The sequence below is a fragment of the Columba livia genome, chromosome Z, assembly GCF_036013475.1.
Source record: "Columba livia isolate bColLiv1 breed racing homer chromosome Z, bColLiv1.pat.W.v2, whole genome shotgun sequence".
Taxonomy (NCBI): domain Eukaryota; kingdom Metazoa; phylum Chordata; class Aves; order Columbiformes; family Columbidae; genus Columba; species Columba livia.
The window spans coordinates 13,927,867-13,946,802 of NC_088642.1; the positions used below are offsets into that span (position 1 = coordinate 13,927,867).

General features: G+C 39.9%; 1 protein-coding gene across 1 annotated transcript in view; it reads left to right on the forward strand.

The window, feature by feature from the left end:
* Window positions 1–644: 644 nt before the first annotated feature.
* Window positions 645–18,936, forward strand: part of TNPO1 (transportin 1) — an 82,564-nt gene continuing 64,272 nt past the window's right edge. The window contains exon 1 of the mRNA XM_065047294.1: window positions 645–782. Coding sequence (XP_064903366.1) covers window positions 774–782 — 9 coding nt within the window. The 5' untranslated portion in view covers window positions 645–773. The remainder of the gene's footprint in view (window positions 783–18,936) is intronic.

Below are 18,936 nucleotides of genomic sequence, written 5' to 3' on the forward strand. Positions count from 1 at the left end.
TGGTGTCATTCTGTTCCTCCTTTCAGGGCCATGGCAGGGCTTTTCCCACTTGTGGGAATCGGGTTCAAACCGGAACACAAGAGGTTCCACTTAAATTTGAGAGGAAACTTCTTCTCAATGGGGGTGACAGACACTGGAACAGGCTGCCCAGGGAGGTTGTGGAGTCTCCTACTCTGGAGACATTCAAAACCCGCCTGGACACATTCCTGTGTAACCTCATCTGGGTGTTCCTGCTCCGGCAGAGGGACTAGTCTAGATGATCTTCTGAGGTTCCTCCAGTCCCCAACATCCTGTGCTTCTGTGACTCTGTGCCTCCGTGAGGGCGCTGGTGGCGGCCCGGGGGTGGCCGTGAGCCTCACGATCGCCGCCGGAGGAGCGGCGGGAGGGCGCGAAGCCTACGGGCGTGCGTGCCTGCGCTTCCAGCGGAGACCCGGGCGGCCGCCAGGCGCCGGCACGGGGAGGCGTCCTGGGCAAGGCCGACGGCGGGGGCCGGGACTGAGAGGCTGGGTGTGGCCGGGCGGCCATTTCGCTGCCGTCTCCATCACACCAGCGGCCCCGGGCCCCAGACGAGGCCGCTGTTGCCAGGGTGACCGGCCAGTGGCGCCCCCGCCCTCCCTCGCGCTCCAAGCCCCGCCCCCCGGCCGTTCCCCGGCCAATCGGAGGGGCGGTGGCGGCGGAGCGAGGTTCCCTTTGTTCAGCCATTTCGGGGTTCGGAGCCGCGGAGGGAGAGGACGGGTCGCTCCCTCGCCACTCTCCTGCCGCCGGGCTCTGGGATGGTGTGGGTAGGTGTCTGGGCTGCGAAGGGCGGGCTGGGGCGGCCGATCCCCGGCCGTCGCGGCCTGCTGGCGGCCGGCGTCAGGGGCTTCTGCTGGGAGGGGAGCTGCGGGGCCCGGCCCTGGGCTGCCGCTCCCGCTGTCGCCGCGGGCGCTGCCGCCTCATGGCAGTGGCTGGGCCGGCCGGGGGGAGGGAAAGAGGGGCGGTGACAGCTCGACGGCGGCCGGGGCCTGAGGGGTCGCGGCCCGAGGGCCGGGTACACACGCCCCTTCCACCCCGCACGAAATATCAGGAGAGAAATCCTGCATCTGCCCTGCACTTTCGTTTGTTTGCTTGAGGAGGTTCTTAATTTAGCCGCTCAGTGGAAGTACCCAATGGAACTTTCTTAAAGCTTGTGCAGAGTGTGTGAGGGGCACGAATGCTTTTTGGGTTGCTATAAATGGCCTGAGTAGTTTGCGAGGTATTTATGTCCTTTCTGTGAAGGCAGTAATTCCTCCCGCTTGAGTTTATGCGCAAGACCTGATTCTCCTACTGTGAGGATTGTTCTGCTATATATTCTGGCCACCACAGGTTCATCACTTGTTTGCTTGCCTTCTTGCATGTTCAAATAGTCCTTAATATGGTATTTGAATAGTTCATAAATGTCGTTCAATCTTTACAACACTCACTTGACAAAAAGTTGACTTGTGCCCTTTCCATACATGAGTAATTGAACAGAAGAAGTAAAAGCATGCCCAAGATCATACAAGAATTGGTAAAATTGGAAACTGAGCCCATGTTATTTATCCAGAGTCTCAGCTATGTTTCAAAGTGACAGTATATGGTCTGTTTCTAAAAGTCCTCATTCTGCATCTGCTGTGTGAACCGTAGTTATTTTTAAGTTATGCGTGGGAGGATGGAAGAAAGGTACCTAAAATTGGGAAGAATACTTTCTATATGATTAGAATAACTTCAGAATGCATTTTTTTCAAAGCCTCTCTAGGTTGTACTCAAAGCAGTATAATACAAAAAAATAATTAGGATCCCGCAAAAACAGGGTTCAAAAAGCACTTCTGTCTTAAAGGAGGAAGGCACTGGTTAGAATTAAAATTGACTAAGGATCAGTTTACTGTTGGTTACAGGCAGTGACACACACTTCAGTGACTTCAAAAATCCATACAGATGTGTAAGCACAGCTGCTAAATTGAGCTAAGCCAGCCTTGTCACAGGAAGGTGGAAACAACATTAATGATGGATTTATGAACATAGGCTTTCATTAAATTATCTGACACACTTTTTTTCTATTATAGTTATGTAGAACTCAGTTTCATAGCCCTCATATGTGGATATTCAAGAGAACACAGATATGTGTGCTTAATTTTAGGTTCATGGTGTAAATCGGAGTAACACCAGGGACGGGGCTACCTTATAATCATGTGATAGGTATGCACAGAGCTGTCCAGCAGACTGGCAGAGCTGGAGTAGAGTATAATTCGGTCAAGTTTCCTTCCTGTTCCTGCTTTGGGCACACCAAGATGCTGTGGCTACAAAGGAAGGTGGCAGAAGGCCAAGTAAAATCCTCCTTCCTTGAAGCTGATATTGAAAACCTGTACAATTTGAAGATTGGGGCTGATCTCAAGACTGAGATATTTATCTTTGGATTGTCTCATTGTTAGAGTTCTGCATTTGTAGATGCAAAGTTGCTGTCACAGTCACAAAAACATCTGGATCACAGGTCTGCGAAATTGGTGCATACTGATTGACACATTATTGTCAACGGGGTTGTGCCAGTGACATGCAACAGGGGGAGAATTTTTTCTTTGCTTTGTTTTTGAAAGGGTAGGACTGTTTTTTTTCATTTTTTTCATGCCTTAATTCTGTTGCAACTTTGACTAGTTTTGACAGTTTTGATAAATTTTACCAGTTAGTTCAATTCAAAATTCTATGAGCACTTACATACATGTAATGGTAGTATGTTTCGATCACCAATTCCCCTTCTTTGCAGTGTTTTATAGTATTGTTTTGGGTAGTTTGCCTAGGTTTTCTCCATCTGTGGATAGATTTCATATATATATATACACACAAATATAATAGCTGGGGGGAACAAATACTATTTATTATATTTATTATACATACGTTAATATCTTTACATATATACATACTATTCATATAGGTATAGTGTGCAATTATTGCTTTTTTTCTTTCAATTCTTGTTGGTAGATATATACTTGTGTAGACCTAGTGTTGTTTGGTTTATGTATGTAGTCATATCAGTGTACATAATAATCTGTTTATGCATGTACACATGAATGCCATGGAACATGACATCTTTTAATGATATAGAAATAAACTTCTAAATGTCACTTTATAGCCTCGAGAAGGTTTTCCTTGCCAAACCAGCATCCAGAGTGGAATGTAAACAATTTAAAAAATTGCTTATTAACTTCCTGTTTACTGAATGCTTTTGAAATTTTGAGTTTGTGTATGTATTTGTGTGTTTGTATATATATGAATAAAATCTGAGACAAGGCATAAAATAAAAAAAATAATGTTTAAAGAAAACTTTTGGGTTTTAAACCTTGAGTATAGTATAGAAAATTACTGTTAAAATATTTTCCTATTAAATAATTTATATAACATTATTCCACAAGCCACTGTGAAATACCCTTCAACATTCAAAATCTTCTTATGAAGACCTTGCATTAATTTAAATAATTGATCAATGAAAAACACATAAGCCGAGGGAAAGGCAAGACAAATGTTTTTGACAGAGAATAGAAAATAGGAGGTCAGTAGGTACAAAGGTGCAAGAAAACCACTACTGTATTAGAACCAAAAAGGGAGATACTTGCAGAAGTTATGGTGAGGTAGCACAGAGCAGGGGTTTCCAAACCTGGTTAGCAAGTATATGATCGTCATCAGTAATCTCTGGCTTGCAAGGCCACATGCTTTTCTAACCACGCAAAACCAAAGCCTCAACTGTGGCTCTCCTTCTCCCACCTTTCTTACTGTGCCTTCCCATCTTCTAAGCTAGGACTGCAGTCCAGTGCTCACACTTAGCCTTCCCCATCCATTTATTCACCTGCAGAAGTTTACTTTCAGATTTCAGCTACATCCTTTCTCCTCCACATGCCAAAATTGTGAATCTTCACTTCTGGCAAAGACAGAGTGGAACCTTGGCGTCCCCCATGTGCATGCCATCTCCGTAATCTGTCTTTCCTACTTCACCATGTTGTGGTCTTCTTTGTGTATTGTAAGTGAGAAGTGTGGGTCTAACTGTGGGCAGCAGAGCTAATTGTTGTTGGATGCAGGTGGTTCCTGTGTTTACGCAGGTTTTTCAGGACTTGGGAGGCAGTTACTCTGCCTGTGCAAGAGCAGTGAGACGCAGCAGCTGTGGCTCAGTTCAGCATTGGACATGTCATGGAAACAGACTTGAGTGGCGTGTGCTAGTTCAGTTTGGCCACCTGTTTTATAGAGAAACAAGGAAAGTGGGCAGCAGTCAAATGTGAAGAGGCAAGAATCTAATTCTCGTTTGAGCCTAAAAAGTACAAGTCTGCTTTTTATATCAAAGAAGCTAAATCAATACAGAAATCCAAACAAATACCTGTATTTCCCTCTGATTTACACCAGTTGAGACTTAGTCAGTTCCTCAGGAAAAAAAAAAAAAAAAGGCGTAACCCAACCTTAAATTAAAATGAATTGTTTTTCACAGGATTTTCCAAGTTGATGTATGTGCAAGTTTAAGCTAAATTGGTCTAACCTTCTTGTGCAGACAAGCCTTGGGCTATGTGGTTGGAAATCAGGAGTGACATCAATCCATTAGGTGTAATGTAAGTAAGTGGAGTTGGCACAAGAGGTGAAAGCTTCAGTTGTTGAATCAAGCCTGTAAGAAGTAATTAGAAACAAGATGAGGTTTGAATGAAGCTTTTGAATAAAGGGGAACCAGTTGCATTAGTATGAACACAAGAGTCACGTAATTACATTCTTCACTTGTGTATGAGAAACCAGTAAGCACTAGGTTGAAAACATTGGAGTCTGAAGCTAAGATGCTTTTGGAGCCTCTTGGGAAAGGAATTAAAATAGGCCAACTGATGAGAGGAAATAGTTGGCTTAAAAAAAAAGTAGTATGATTGTTTCATGATTCTCTCGAACACAGAAGTGCGTACACTACTGCAAATATGTATGTGTTTGTGTATCACATCTTTGGATATCTGCTTATCTTAAAATCATCTTTCATATACAAAAATCTAGTTGGTCATTTGGTCACATTACCACATTGGTCACAGACACCTTGCCTTCCAAAATCATCCTCCTCTATGTGGAAGGCTTTCTGTAGTCTTTCTCTGTTTCTTCACTAAAAACTGCATAATACACTATACTTTCACATAATTCTTTGCTTCTGGAGAATACCCTATTCTCCAGAAAAGAACCCTAGAACCCTATTGGTTTTCTGAGCCGATGAGTACTTGTAATATATTTTTCAATTTATGACAATAATATGTCTTTCGGTTTTGCAAGGAAGTGTATTTTAGGTTAGGCACTGCCCCTTCTAGTGATTCACTTAATTTCTTGATTGCATGGCATCAAAACAGCAAGCAAAAATTAAATAAAGCACAACTAGCAATATTAACAGCTTTCCTCCTTTGCAGCATACGTTTCAAGGTATGCTTTGTTTTGCTTGCCATTTCCATTTGCAGTCTTTTGAAGTGTGGGTTTAAAAAGTTTATACGGATAAGAGAATTCTGTGAGAAAGAGGCTAATGTTGCATGTAACCACCATTGAGTTCAGTCTTTCTTTTAAATTAATTCTTGTACAATGTGTTTGAATGATGAGCTAAGTTTCTTTTAGATAAGAAAAAATGTAATAGAATATATGAAGCTACATGCTTTAATATTTTCCCTTTTCAAAGTGTGGGCTTTTATATCAGCACATGAGACTGAGAATCAGCAGACATTAAGATTACTGCCCTTGCTTTGTTTCTTTCATGCTAGGTAACAGGGTTAATGGAGCATAGTGAGGCTTTTAGAACCTTGGCTCCACTGGGGTGGGACACTTCTTTTAAAACAAGAAACATCGAACAAACAAAAACAGATCAGTAAAATAAGATAGTGGAGGCTGTATTTTCAGGATGCCCTTGTAGGTCTTGCTTTGGATAAACTTGTTTCAGGATGCTTCTAAATTCAAAAGTAATGCAGGTTTAACTGAACGTGAGGATGATTTAAAACTTCTTTACCACAATTATTTCTTGAAGTTTTGGAGAAAGATTGTACCCTCAAAAACAAATAACTGTCCTAAATTTTCTGAGCTCATGTAGGTTGGACTTACACTATCATAGGTATTTGGAAAGCTGGCTTATGAATTATTGGTAATTGAAAGTAAACATGATACTTAGAAAGATTTCGTTCTAATGTAAAATTATACATGTAGGGAGAATAATAGAACATACTATTTATTGATTTGGCAACAATAATAATTAATTTGTGGTTTTTCATCCAGTTTTCTTAAAGCTCTTGTTTTATCAGAGGTAATAGCAGAAATCATAAGTAACTGTTAGAATGGGCAGATCTGGTGATAAAGTGATAAATTAGGAGGTGAGGTATATAAAAAATAATCCAGTATAGGAGGATTTGGTGTGTGTGATAAAACATTACATCTGTAAGAATTAGTTCTAGAAAAGGTGCTATAGTATGTGCTTTTGAGCTTTGGAATGTCATTTTTAGCATCTTCTATGGACATTATAAGAGAACTCAAATTCAGAGGAAGTTCAACTAAGTGATTACATATAGTGCAATGTTTTCATTGCAATTTAATCCTTGTGTCATCCAGAAGACTATGTCAATTTAAGATAATAAAATTAATGATGCTGTTGTGACAGTATTGTATGAGGCAATTACTTCAGTCTTGGGTCTATGAAGACCTGAATGAAGGCAAGCAAATGTATCTTTTTACTTAAGTGGACTTTAACTGTCCTGGTTATGCCTTAGGTAAGTGTATATTAGGGAAAGCTGGCTATAATATAGATGCCTTTTAAGATTATGCTAATTCAGTTGTAATTGTGTGTGGGACTGAACTCTGCTTTCCTCAGTTAGACTTTGATGTTTAATTTTGAAATTTGGAAAGAAATATTTAAGTTCGGTGTTGGGCTTATGCATGCTGAACAACTTTATCACCGTTGGTATTGATATACTGTGATGGTAGGATCAAGTTTTAGAAATGTATTTTATAAATTGTATGTGAAACATAATTTTAAAGCTAGTACATTGCCAAATATGCAGGTTTTGTTACTGAAGGTAATTTTAAAGAAAAGTTAAAAAAATGCGTGCCATCTCATCCAGAAAATAGCCCAAATCTTCCTGCAATTTAATATAATATTTTATATTTAATATTTGAGTTATAGTATTGCCCAGGAGCTCCACATGCTAGGCAACGGTAACAAAACAAGTCTTTTCTGCATATGGCTTACAACTGAGTTGCAAAACAAATGATAAATGTTCTACAATAGGCACATACAAGGAGAATGGGAACTGTGAGAGAGAATTACGGCATCTGTGAACACTGCACCCAATGGGAATTTCTACACAAAATGTGAGAAAGGGCAGAAAGTATCTTGTAATACTTTTTTATTTATTTATTTATTTTTAATTGCAGCACAGGAGTAAACATGCAGCAGGTCAGTAAAGTGAGCCTCAAGGTGAAGACCATAAAATCTCTAGCAGGAGGAAAGTGCAGATTCTGCATCATGTTCATGTATAGAACTGTTTTATAGGACTGAGACTATAGACATATATAGATTATTTAATCTGTGAGTGGGTTTTCAGCTCCTTGTAGCTTTACGTTTCATGTAGTGATTACATTATCATTTTAGGATAAAGATGATATGTGGAATGCCAGTAAATTTATTTAGTGGAGTTGGTAAAGCTATTTGCAACAGGATTTTTAAAAAAATACATTAAAATAGCCTTAAAGCGATTAAATTACCTGTGCATTTAAGGTAAAGTGGATTATTTTAAATTATAATTTCCCCTCTAAGTAAATTTCTTTAACCTTTGAGGGGGGAAAAAAAGCCCAAACATTTTAAAACCTTGAAATATTTGTTTTTGCATTGGTTGCATTGTTAGTAACATTTCAAGGGAATTACTTTACACAGGTTGATATCAACACTAACAACTAATCACAGCAGGGATCCTTTATGATTCAAATAATGTTCTGATATCCTTCACAAACCAACGTAAAGGTATTTAAATGCCTAAATTATTTAAATCTTACAACTCAAGTGAGAATGACAATAAAGGATTCCTTAAGCCTGTCTGACTTTTCTAACCTGAATATATAATGTACTTTTAATTTAATTCTGGGTTTCTAACGTTTCTTCTTTTGTCATGAAATGCTTCATTTAAACTAGAATGAAGTAAAATAATTGCTCCGGAGACTGGTTGCGCTTTTAGTGTCCATCCTTTTTTTTTGTCTAATGCTGCATTAACTCTGCAGGGAATTTTACCTGATCATTCATCTACACAACAACAATCTCTGTCTGTGTAGAAACAGTAACGTAGCCACTTCAGCACACAAGTTTTAGCTTGGGTGTGTTGCTTATATTCAGACTGGCTTGTAATTCCCTTTAAACTAGTTCAATATTGCTTCACAGCTGGTCTTACAGTAGTAAGAATGCTTTTTCGGAAAACAAAGGTAGAAAGGAGAGAATACAGTAAGAATTTTACCATTATACATTATTTTTTAATTACTTCTTGTATTTGTGTCTTTTCTAAGCCAGACAGTTTAAGTCCTCCTGTCTACCTGGCATTATTCAGTTCCTGGAAAGGGCCATGAAGGTCTGTGTAGAAGAACTATATGGGCTTGCTTCTGTGATGTCTTTTGGCTTCAAGCTGTAGCAACATGAATATCTTGTTTAATTGAAAGTCCAAGACTTCCCATAGATCTCCAGATGCCATATCCAAGAACATTTAGAATATGACTGAATATACTTGAACTGAAAAAATTGAAACATCCATTTATATTTGATATTCAGTGTGCATCTGTTAATTGAAATAGTGTTCACTGATACGATTATGCTGTTTTACTCACCAGATTATTCAGTGAGTTATGTGGTTCTGGTCAGATGAAAACTAAGAATTTTCTAAAAGAGTTTTTAATACTGTTTTAAGTTTTAAAGATATTTTTCCATTATTTTATATTTGTATCATATAATCCCTGCTGAGTTAATGTTGAAGCACTGGGACACACTGTTTCTTTTATATTAAAAAATAATAAATTCAATTCACATTGTTTGCCATTGAAAAATAGTGATAATCAGAGGAGACAAAAATACTGCTTTTAATGTCTCAGCAAATTCGGCTGTGTATGTAGAATCATAGAATGTCCTGAGTTGGAAGGGTCATCAAGTCCAACTCCTGTCCCTATGTATAACAACCCCACAGTTCACACCATGTGTCTGAGGACATTGTCCAGTCTCTTCATGAACACTGTCAGGCTTGGGGCTGTGACACCTCCCTGGGGAGCCTGTTCCAGTGCTCCAGCACCTTCTGGGTGAAGAACCTTTTCCTAGTGTCTAACCTCAGCCTCCCCTGGCACATCTTCCTGCCATTCCCTTGGGTTCTGTTGTTGCTCACCAGAGAGAAGAGCTCAGTGCCTGCCCCTCCTTCTCCCCTTGTGAGGAAGCTGTAGCCACCACGAGGTCTCCCCCCAGTCTCCTCCAGGTTGAACAAACCAAGTGACTTCAGCCACTCCTCATACGGCTTCCCCTCCAAACCCTTCTCAACTTCATGGTCCTTCTCTGGACACCCTCCAGTAGCTTTATATTCTTTTTACCCTGTGTTGCCCAGACCTGCACACGGTGCTCCAGGTGAGGCCGCACCAGTGCAGAGCAGAGCGGGACAATCACCTCCCTGCCCGGCTGGCAATGCTGTGCTGGATGCACCCAGGACACGGTTGCCCTCTTGGCTGCCAGGGACACTGTTGGCTCAGTGTATGTAGAAACATGTGTATGTAGGAACAGTTGGAAGTTGGGAGGGGTGTCTACTTGTACCTTTACTCTTCTTTTTTTTTACTTTCTTCTTCATCTGAGGCTTAAAAAACAAGGAATATCTGCAGTCTTTCCTTAGCAATCTCAGTAAGATAAAATAACTACTATTTGCTTAATTACCTTAAGAGTTTTGCTTTGATTAAGGTGGTTAGGGTATCATTCCTTTTTATGTGTGTGATTGGGGTAGTTAATTCCCCTCACTGATGATCGTGTGCAGAGCTGTGATTCTTTTGGAGGGGTATCCATTCCGGATGAGTCATTATTTGCTCGTTCTTTTCCAGGAGGATGTAACTTCAGAATATTTATCTGACATTAGAGATGAGAGAAGGCCAAACAACTGTACTCTGGTTCACATGTAAAAGACTGAATTCTGGTTTGGTCTGATGCTTTTTGAGTTGTCTTCCATTTGCATCCCTACCAATTCATATGTAACTCACATTAGTCCCTATGCAGGAACAGATACCAGCTTGCTGGAGTCACACAGGGTCTAACATAAACCCAAATACTGTTGCTTCCTTGGAGCAGCAGCATCTTAAGCACTTTAAATAAGCCACTTACTGCAGTAAGGAAATTCATAAGCCATCCAGGGAACAATATACTAGCCTTTTGTTAAGAAGACCTGTGATGCTGGTTTTGACCAGAAGAAACTCCTCGGTTTTTTGAGACATTGTTTGTATTCATTTCTTTACAGTTGGTGCTAGTGTATACTGTGAAAAGACAGTATTCTGATTTAAACAGTGTAAAATAACTTATTTTAATAGTTTAAATCGGAAGGCAAAAAAGTTTAATTTTGTGTATTTGGTTTTCATCTTGCTTTACATTTGCAGCTTTTCTTCTCCTCAATAGATCATTCTTATCTCATTTATGCTTCAAGGCATCCTTGCAAATAAATATACCATTTGTCATGTATTTGTTACTCCTTTCTACCAGCAAAAGGGTCTGAGTACCTTTACATGTTGTGAGATTCCTAATTTTAATATAACAAAGACCAACAATGTTTCTGCTGGATAATTATTATTTATGATTGCTAAGACAGTGTTGTACAAAAGGGCATTTAAACTGGTGAACTGTTTTATGGGGGATACACAAGTGATTTATACATATTTTGCATTAAAATTCATTGGTTAATTAAAGTATCTTTACTACAGTCAGAGAACTGATAATGTATTTTGGTTTGTCATGTTGCAGATTTTTAAAAGTTTGCTCTAAAACAGATCACCTCTTACTTAGATCATCAAGATTTTGTTTTTTTTTTTTTAATAATAATGGATAACTTAATTTTAAAGAAGCAACGCAGTCTTTTCCGGGCCAAGAACTTCCCCAAATTTGGCACTACGCTGTGATGAGGTGTACTGTCCTCATTTGCTGTGGTATACTTCTTACTGTCAGAGCAGGAGATAAGTTCCTCTCTGAAGGTTTTTGAAAAAGAAAAGATGTTTAGGCCTCCCACAAAGACCCTGTCTGTCATGGCTGATCCATTGTTAGAGGAACAGGAACCACTGAGTCTATCATTCCATATCTTTCCTTCCAGGGTTTGCAGAGGCTTTCTCAAACATGATAGGAATATCACATCTGTTTGTTTGTTTTACTAGTCTCTTTTAGTTGACAAGGATGAGCACATAACTGAACAAAAGTAAATTCTAGAATTGCAGGGACCACATCTGTTTTCTCTCATACTCATCCATGGATGTGGCTTTTTACAGCCATAACTTTGTTTTTAAATTATATCTGCTACTTTTCACAGATATTTTCAAAAATCTCAGTTCTGAGCTATTAATGAGGAACAGGTTCAAAAGTGATGTGTAATTTTGGTTTTAACTCTGTCTTGGGGCAGGCTGAATCATCAGTTACAGAAACTTGCGTTCAACCAAAATCCTGCAGCAGACACCAGCTGCTTTTCATCCTACAGCTAAGAGAACGAAACCTTACTATATACTTGGATGGGGAGTTGAAAAGGGTTCATATGCACCTGACACTAATCTTGCTTGAAAGATTTATTTTTTTTTTAAGCTGCTTACAGACATGAAATTTCACAGTAGAGTTTTAAATAAGACTTTGGACCCTAAAGAATGACTCCTGCCTTTGCATACCCACTTACCCCCTTGGAATAGTTTTGCCTTCTTATAGTAATGAGTGTGGCTCATGACCCAGGGCAGAGCATTCTACTTTTACATCCCAGCCCGTAGTTATCCTCCTCCAGAAACCCCTTACCTGTTAGGCAATTACAGAAGATCATATGTTTCATGTAGGAGAGCTAAGGAAAGTACTCTAGAATTTGGAGGAAGAAGCTTGTGTCCTGGAGGAAAAAAAAAATGGGGGGGTTGGAGGAGGGGAGGTTTTACTATTTTAGACTTCATCTGATCTGATATCTTCTGTCACAAAATACAGGAGGTGATTTTCTCAAACAGCCCTTCATTCAGTTTCAGTGTGTTTCATGACTCTCAGCATTAAGAACACATACTATCATTTTAATCTCTAGTATATGTGATTAGAGTGGGACAAATCATTAGCAACACAAGATCTTTCCACTTGATATCTGTAGCTGTGGAAACGAAATAAAAGCAAGTTCGAAGAGATGATGCATCCAAATATATCCTTGTCCAGAAGATTAGTTGATCAAAGGCATTTTAAATCAAGATATCTTAGCAGTTTTGCACTATGTCTACCAGTCATTCAGTCAGTTGGACTTTTAATGAGTTACAAGAACGGTGTTTCATCCTATCAAAGTAGAATTCAAAGCACTCCTGATGATTTCGAAATTGGTGAAAGCTTAACAGGTTTTTATCTCTGCAGCTGACAATGTCATGTTTTAATTAAACCAAACAACAGCAATAGACTTGATTTTCAGTTCTGACATGTACCTAAGCCTGTGCTATGTGCTGGTGTTTTAAAACCTTATTTATATTAAGTCTTAATTAGTTGTTCTACCAAACATCAAATGTTAGTGTGTGCCATGACCTGTCATCCATTTTACCTGCAATGGTGTGGTGGTTTTGCACCTTCGTATATATGGAAAATATATGGCTGTACTCTTTATGCTTGTTGGATGCATGAGGAGCAGAGGCATTCATTAAATAAAAAACATACTTGTGTCAGAAGAGTGGAATTACAGACTGTCAGGTTATCATGCATACTATTTCATCTGTTCAATGGGATTACACAGCGCAGGCTTTTACAGACATTACCTGAAAAAAGAAATACTGCTTTTCACCTTTGGGAAAAGAAACTGTGAAATGGTAGATGGTGATGCCAAAACAACCACAAGCCATAACAGCTTTCTCTTTCTCACGAGCAACAGTGTAGCATATTTCCTGGGCAGGTGCATTATCATAGCTGTAGGTAGTCTTAGAAAAAGTCCATGTCAAGCTGATACTTGGTGGAGAGCAAAATCGCATTACAGATTTGCCTCCGATATTGAAACGTCCAGTGTTCCAGGAAATTTGAGTTCGCCTTCATCAAGGGGTGTCGCACCATGGGATCCGTTTTACACATACAGAATTTCTGGTATGATATACAAGACAAAAGCTATTATAGCTAGAATTGTCTCAAGAGGATAGGAAGCTAACATAGTTTCTCTGAGTTTCATGAATTTCTTATTCAACTCCTAGACATACCAGCCACAGGGAATGAATGACAGTAGGAAATTAACTGTACCCAAATCTGAAATTGTATGTTCTGAAAGCCCATATGTTTGCTGCTTTGGATGTTGCTATCAAATTACACCTTACAGCTAGATGAAATTCTACACATTGGTAGAAGAAACAAAGTTATTTTTTTAAGGTAATCTTAACCCTACCAGTAAAGCAAATTATTAGTTTGGTATGTTCCACAAAACTTTTTATTTTAGTCCAAGGCTTACCATTTTACGTTGGATCACATTGAATTTGTCTTACGTTCCATTAGTTAGGCTTCCTGTTGGTACTAAGTCAGCCTCTGATATAAAAAAAACTCTTAAAAATATTTGTGTCCTTAGCTACCAGAAAGAGATTGCACTCCTGCATATGGGAACTTGATACCGATTGTGTGAATCTTAACCATGAAGCCCTGTGTTCTGTAGAATTGCAGTTGGAGCAATTAAATCAGTTACTGTTGCATTAAACAGAAGGTAGTAAGCTTACAGCCTCTTCTGAATAGTATTTTTATGTAACTCCACAAATGTTAAGATCCCAACTTAAAAATATTTTTCTAAAGTTTCCTCAGACTTCTGTTTAAAACAGTCCTTCTATCATAATAACTAATCAGTTCTGGAAAAGTAGAAAATTAACTTAATAGACATTTCAGTCAGGCAGAAGATCCTTTCAGACCATCTTTCTATCTGTCTCAGTAACCTCTCCAGTGCTTCACAGGGTCAAACTATCTTCTTCTAAAGACTATGCAAATAAATCACTGTGTAATAAATATTAATCTTATATCATATGGTTGAACTCAAGAAGACTGCACTAAATGTTTTAGAATGGATTCTCTGGTATGCTGAATGTGAGGACTACAGTGGTTTTTTTGAGTCAAGGCTTAAGGCATGTCTCCAGGCAGAAGGCATTGCAAAATAATGTAGCAGTAGCTGTTCTTATGAGCTTTACATAGACAGATTTATCTGTGTTATGAGAGCTTTTTTTTTTTTTTCTGCTTAGCTTAATCCATATCACTCTTAGCCTGAAATAAGAGGGTTTACACAGAAAGCTATTATGGAACATCAGTTACTTCCTCTGTGGATGTAAACCTTCTATAGACAGAGGTATAGGGAGACACTATAAGCAGTCTGCATGGAAACTTGGGAGCCTGAATCTTAGCAATGGATTGAATGATTGATTCTCAGTATTAAATATATATATTACAGGTAACAGTACCTGAATTTCATGACAAGAAGGTAGTTCATTAGAATTCACTCTAAAAGAAAAAAAACCCTAATATTACCAATGTAATAAAACTAAAGACTGTGGAAATTTTTGTACATGGTAAAGTGGCAAAATCTGTCTAACAATTCTGAAATTAGGACAGATTTGAGCATTACTTTTGATTAGAGAATAATTATTTGAAACTAGTTTCAAAACTGCTAGCAGTGAGAAGTTGTACATCCCAAAGGTACAGCTTGAAGGCTATGGCATTTGAGAATGGGACATCTTCCTAGTAGTGCAAATCTCTTTCCTGGCTTGTTGTTGGCAGGTATTTGCACCAGTGTCCTATTTGTCTTTTCAGTGCACTGAGACTACTGGAGGAATGAGGATCTCTTATGCATCTCCTGGTTGTGTTGTCTACATTTGTCTCTTAGGTATTAACTGTCACTTATTATACACGTTGCTGATTTGGAAACAGTTCCTAATACAAACTCCTATTAATACATGTTTATAACATGAAGGAAAGCAACAAGAGAGACTAAAGGACTTAGCACCAATACACTCTAATGTGATGGTAAGGACACTTTCCAGAAAAAAGATGGGTTCATCACCTTAGCAAGAAGCAAGAATTGCAGACTGCCTTGCACATTCAGAGCTACTATTTGAGCGACTGGATTTTTAATGAGTTAGCAGTGATACATATTTTAGCAATTGTTTGTTTCCACATACGACAGTTTCTGGATACATGTCATTTCAGCCTGATCTACATTCTGAGAGAGAGAGAGAAGAGAGTATTAGGAACAAAACCAAAGATAAAAAATTTATTTCTGGGCTTTTTGTGGACATTTGAGTAGAACAAGGCAAGGTGTGTGGAAAGAAAAATAATTAAAGAATTAAAAATATAAGTTAGTGTTTAGGGGGTGTTATTTGTTTTTGTTTGTTTTTGGGTTTTGTTTGTTTGTTTGTTTGTTTAGGGGTTTTAATTATTTAATATTAAGTTGAATATTTTTAATAGTTTTGATACCAGTGGATTCTGGCTAATGCATGACATCTGAAGCTTGGATAATGGAGTAACCAAAGATTAATCTCAGCATTTGTGCAAGAGTTCTGTCTTCCGTGAACATTTGTCATATTAACATACAAGCAAAGTGTTTCAGATTTATTTGTGGTGCATTCTACTGATTGAGTAGGATGAACCAGCCTATTTTATGTTTTGGTAGATAGCTGTCATGCCTCTGCGTGGTACTTTGTTTAACACTGACTCTGAATTACTTTCTGCACAAGAAGATTCTTGCCTGAGGGAAACAGGTACTAGAAAGCCAAGAGGCAAAGAATACAGGAAGAACCTATTTTCTCATATTTTGTATAATGTTCTTTACTTTCAATCTGAAGCCTTTTTCTTGACTCAGTTAAATTATTTTCCCCTCTCCTGCTTCCTTCCAGAATTTAAAGGATTAGAGATAGGTAAGATTAATTTAAAGAACTCAAGAAGATAAGGTATCCAGCAAATTGAGGTATCTGCTTTGATTTCTAGATATGCTGAGCAGTTCCCAGTGGCAAAGGATCCTGTATGGAACCTAAGGAGGAACATACCCTAGAGGATGATCATCTAAAGCATTTAGGTGTCCCCACTAATTGTAGAAACTCCCATTCACACTTTGATTTGTAGACTTTTTTCTCTCCACTGCAGAAGTATCTTACCAGGATTTAATTCTGGTCACGTTCATGGAAAGGAAACCTATGTCAGTTTTTCTTAGCTAGGGATCTGTGGCCTGCATCTCTTCCTGCTTTTTCCTGTTCTGTCTCTCTGGTCTCTTCCCTCATTTCCCATATTTAATCTTATTTTTGTCTAGTGCACTTGGTTTCCTAATAAAATAAGGCAGATCTAATCCTTGTGTCATAATTTCTGAATAGTAACTTGTGAAGCTCTAATCAATTTCAGACACACTTGACAGTGAGGTAGAAGTCCCAAAAATAATCAAGTTTCTGCAGTCTTCTGTTAAGGCAGCAGTTAGGGGAATGAGACCCAAATTAGCACTTCATTGATCTGTTGGACCTTACCTTTCATCTTCTTCAGTGGTGCAAGCATCACCATGGAGAGCTTTTCTGCCAATACAGTGTGGAGACATGAACATTGGTTTTAAAGGCCTGGTCATAGAATCATAGAATGGTTTGAGCTGGAAGGGCCCTTTAAAGATCATCTAGTCCAACCCCCTGCAATGAGCAGGGACATCTTCAGCTAGATAAGGCTGCTCAGAGCCCCATTCAGTCTGGGCTTGATTGTGTCCAGGGATGGAGCATCTACCACCTCTCTGGGCAACCTGGGCCAGTGTTTCACCACCTGTATTGTAAAAAATGTCTTCCTCATGTCTAGCCTGAATCTCCCCTCTTTCAGTTTAAAACAGTTACCCCTTGTCCTGTTTTAACAGGCCCTGCTAAGAAGTTTGTCCCCATCTTTCTTACAAGCATCCTTTAAGTACTGGAAGGCCATATTAAGGTCTCCCCGGAGCCTTCTCCAGGCTGAACAACCCCAGCTCTCTCAGCCTGTCCTCACAGCAGAGCTGTTCCAGCCCTCTGATCATTTTTGTGGCCTCCTCTGGCCCCTCTGCAACAGGTCCATGTCTTTCCTGTACTGTGGGCTCCAGAGCTGGACACAGGACTCCAGGTGCGGTCTCACCAGAGCAGAGGGGCAGAATCACCTCCCTTGACCTGCTGGACATCCTTCCTCTGAGGCAGCCCAAGATATGATTTGCTTCCTGGGCTGCAAGTGCACATTGCTGGCTCATGTCCAGCTTTTCATCCATCAGTACCCCCAAGCCCTTCTCTGCAGGGCTGCTCTCAGTCCCTTCATCCCCCAGCCTGTGTTGATACCAAGGGTTCCTCTGACCCAGGTGCAGGACCTTGCACTTGGCCTTGCTCAGTCTCATGAGGTTCACATGACCCGGCATCTTGAGCCTGTGCAGATGTCGTGGTTTAGCCCGAGCTGGCAACTAAGTACCATGTGGCCACTTGCTCATTCCTTCCCTCCCTCCCCCTGGTGGGATGGGGAGAAGAATTGGGGAAAAAGGCTAAAATTTGTGGGTTGGGATAAAAATAGTTTAACAGAACAGCAAAGGGAAGAGATAAACAACAACAATAGTAATAATAAAAGAATATACAAAGTGAGGAATGCACAATGCAGTGCTCACCATGTGGAAAAAACTATGCTCAGCCTACACCCAAGCAGTGATTCCCTCCCCTAGCCAGCTCCCCAGTTACATACTGAGCATGGTGTCACACATTATGGAATATCCCTTTTCCGTAGTTTGGGTGAGCTGTCCTGGCCGTGTTCCCTCCCAGCTTCCTGTGAAAATTAACTCTATCCCAGCCAAACCTAGGACATTATCCACCCATTATTCTATACTATCATGTCCAGATCCTACAATTTCCTACTGATAACCACTTTTCCTGTCATGTGTGTATATATATGTGTACACACAGAGAGATCGTTCCCTTAATCTATGGCTTACAGATAGGAATCAGGGAGTCTTGATTGGTGTGGTGTTGCCGCTGATGCACCGTCGTGGTAGTAATTGGCACATGCTGTTGTTTGACCCTCAGCAGCCCCACAAGAGAAGAGTCCTCTGAGAGACTGGGCAAGGCAGACAGCTGTTTAATGTCCTCTGTCATCAAGGCTGCTATACCAAAAGCTCACCAGTACCCTTTTGGGTCCTTGAAATACCCTCTCTTGAGGCAGTCTGTCCAAGTGATGCATGTGGCCTTTGGGACAGTCACAATGGGGTGCTTTTGCCAGTCTTTCCCAGTGAGATTCACTTCACTTTCCAGTATAGTTATTAGCTGTTGGGATCCCCCTGCCACTCCATAAATACAGATGGGTTCTGTCCCATGGCATTAAGGTGCACTGTGCACCAGAGCCTTGTGGGTCCAATGTGCTAGATCATCAAATCCACACAGTCCAGTAAACCCAGTTGTCCCTTTCTTCCAGCTGGCTGGTGGCAGGACTCCTCTAGTCCTGGTCATAGGATGCATTGCTTGCTTCTTGTAATAGTTAATCTGAAGTCCCTTCAAGATGATTAGAGGTAAAATCAGCCCTTTTACTCTGTCTGGGGAACTGCCTGCTGGAACCTGGAGTGGTATTTTTCCTAGAGGAATTCCCTTTTGTGATTGTTTTTCCTTGCAACTCATGTACTCTTGCTTCTAGGGTCTAGGTAGATTTTCCATCCCACTTCCTCATGTCCTCTCTGTGGTCATGCAGGTAAAAACACAGGGTGCCTTTTTGTATGTACTCTCCGTATCCTCTCTCTTGAGCCA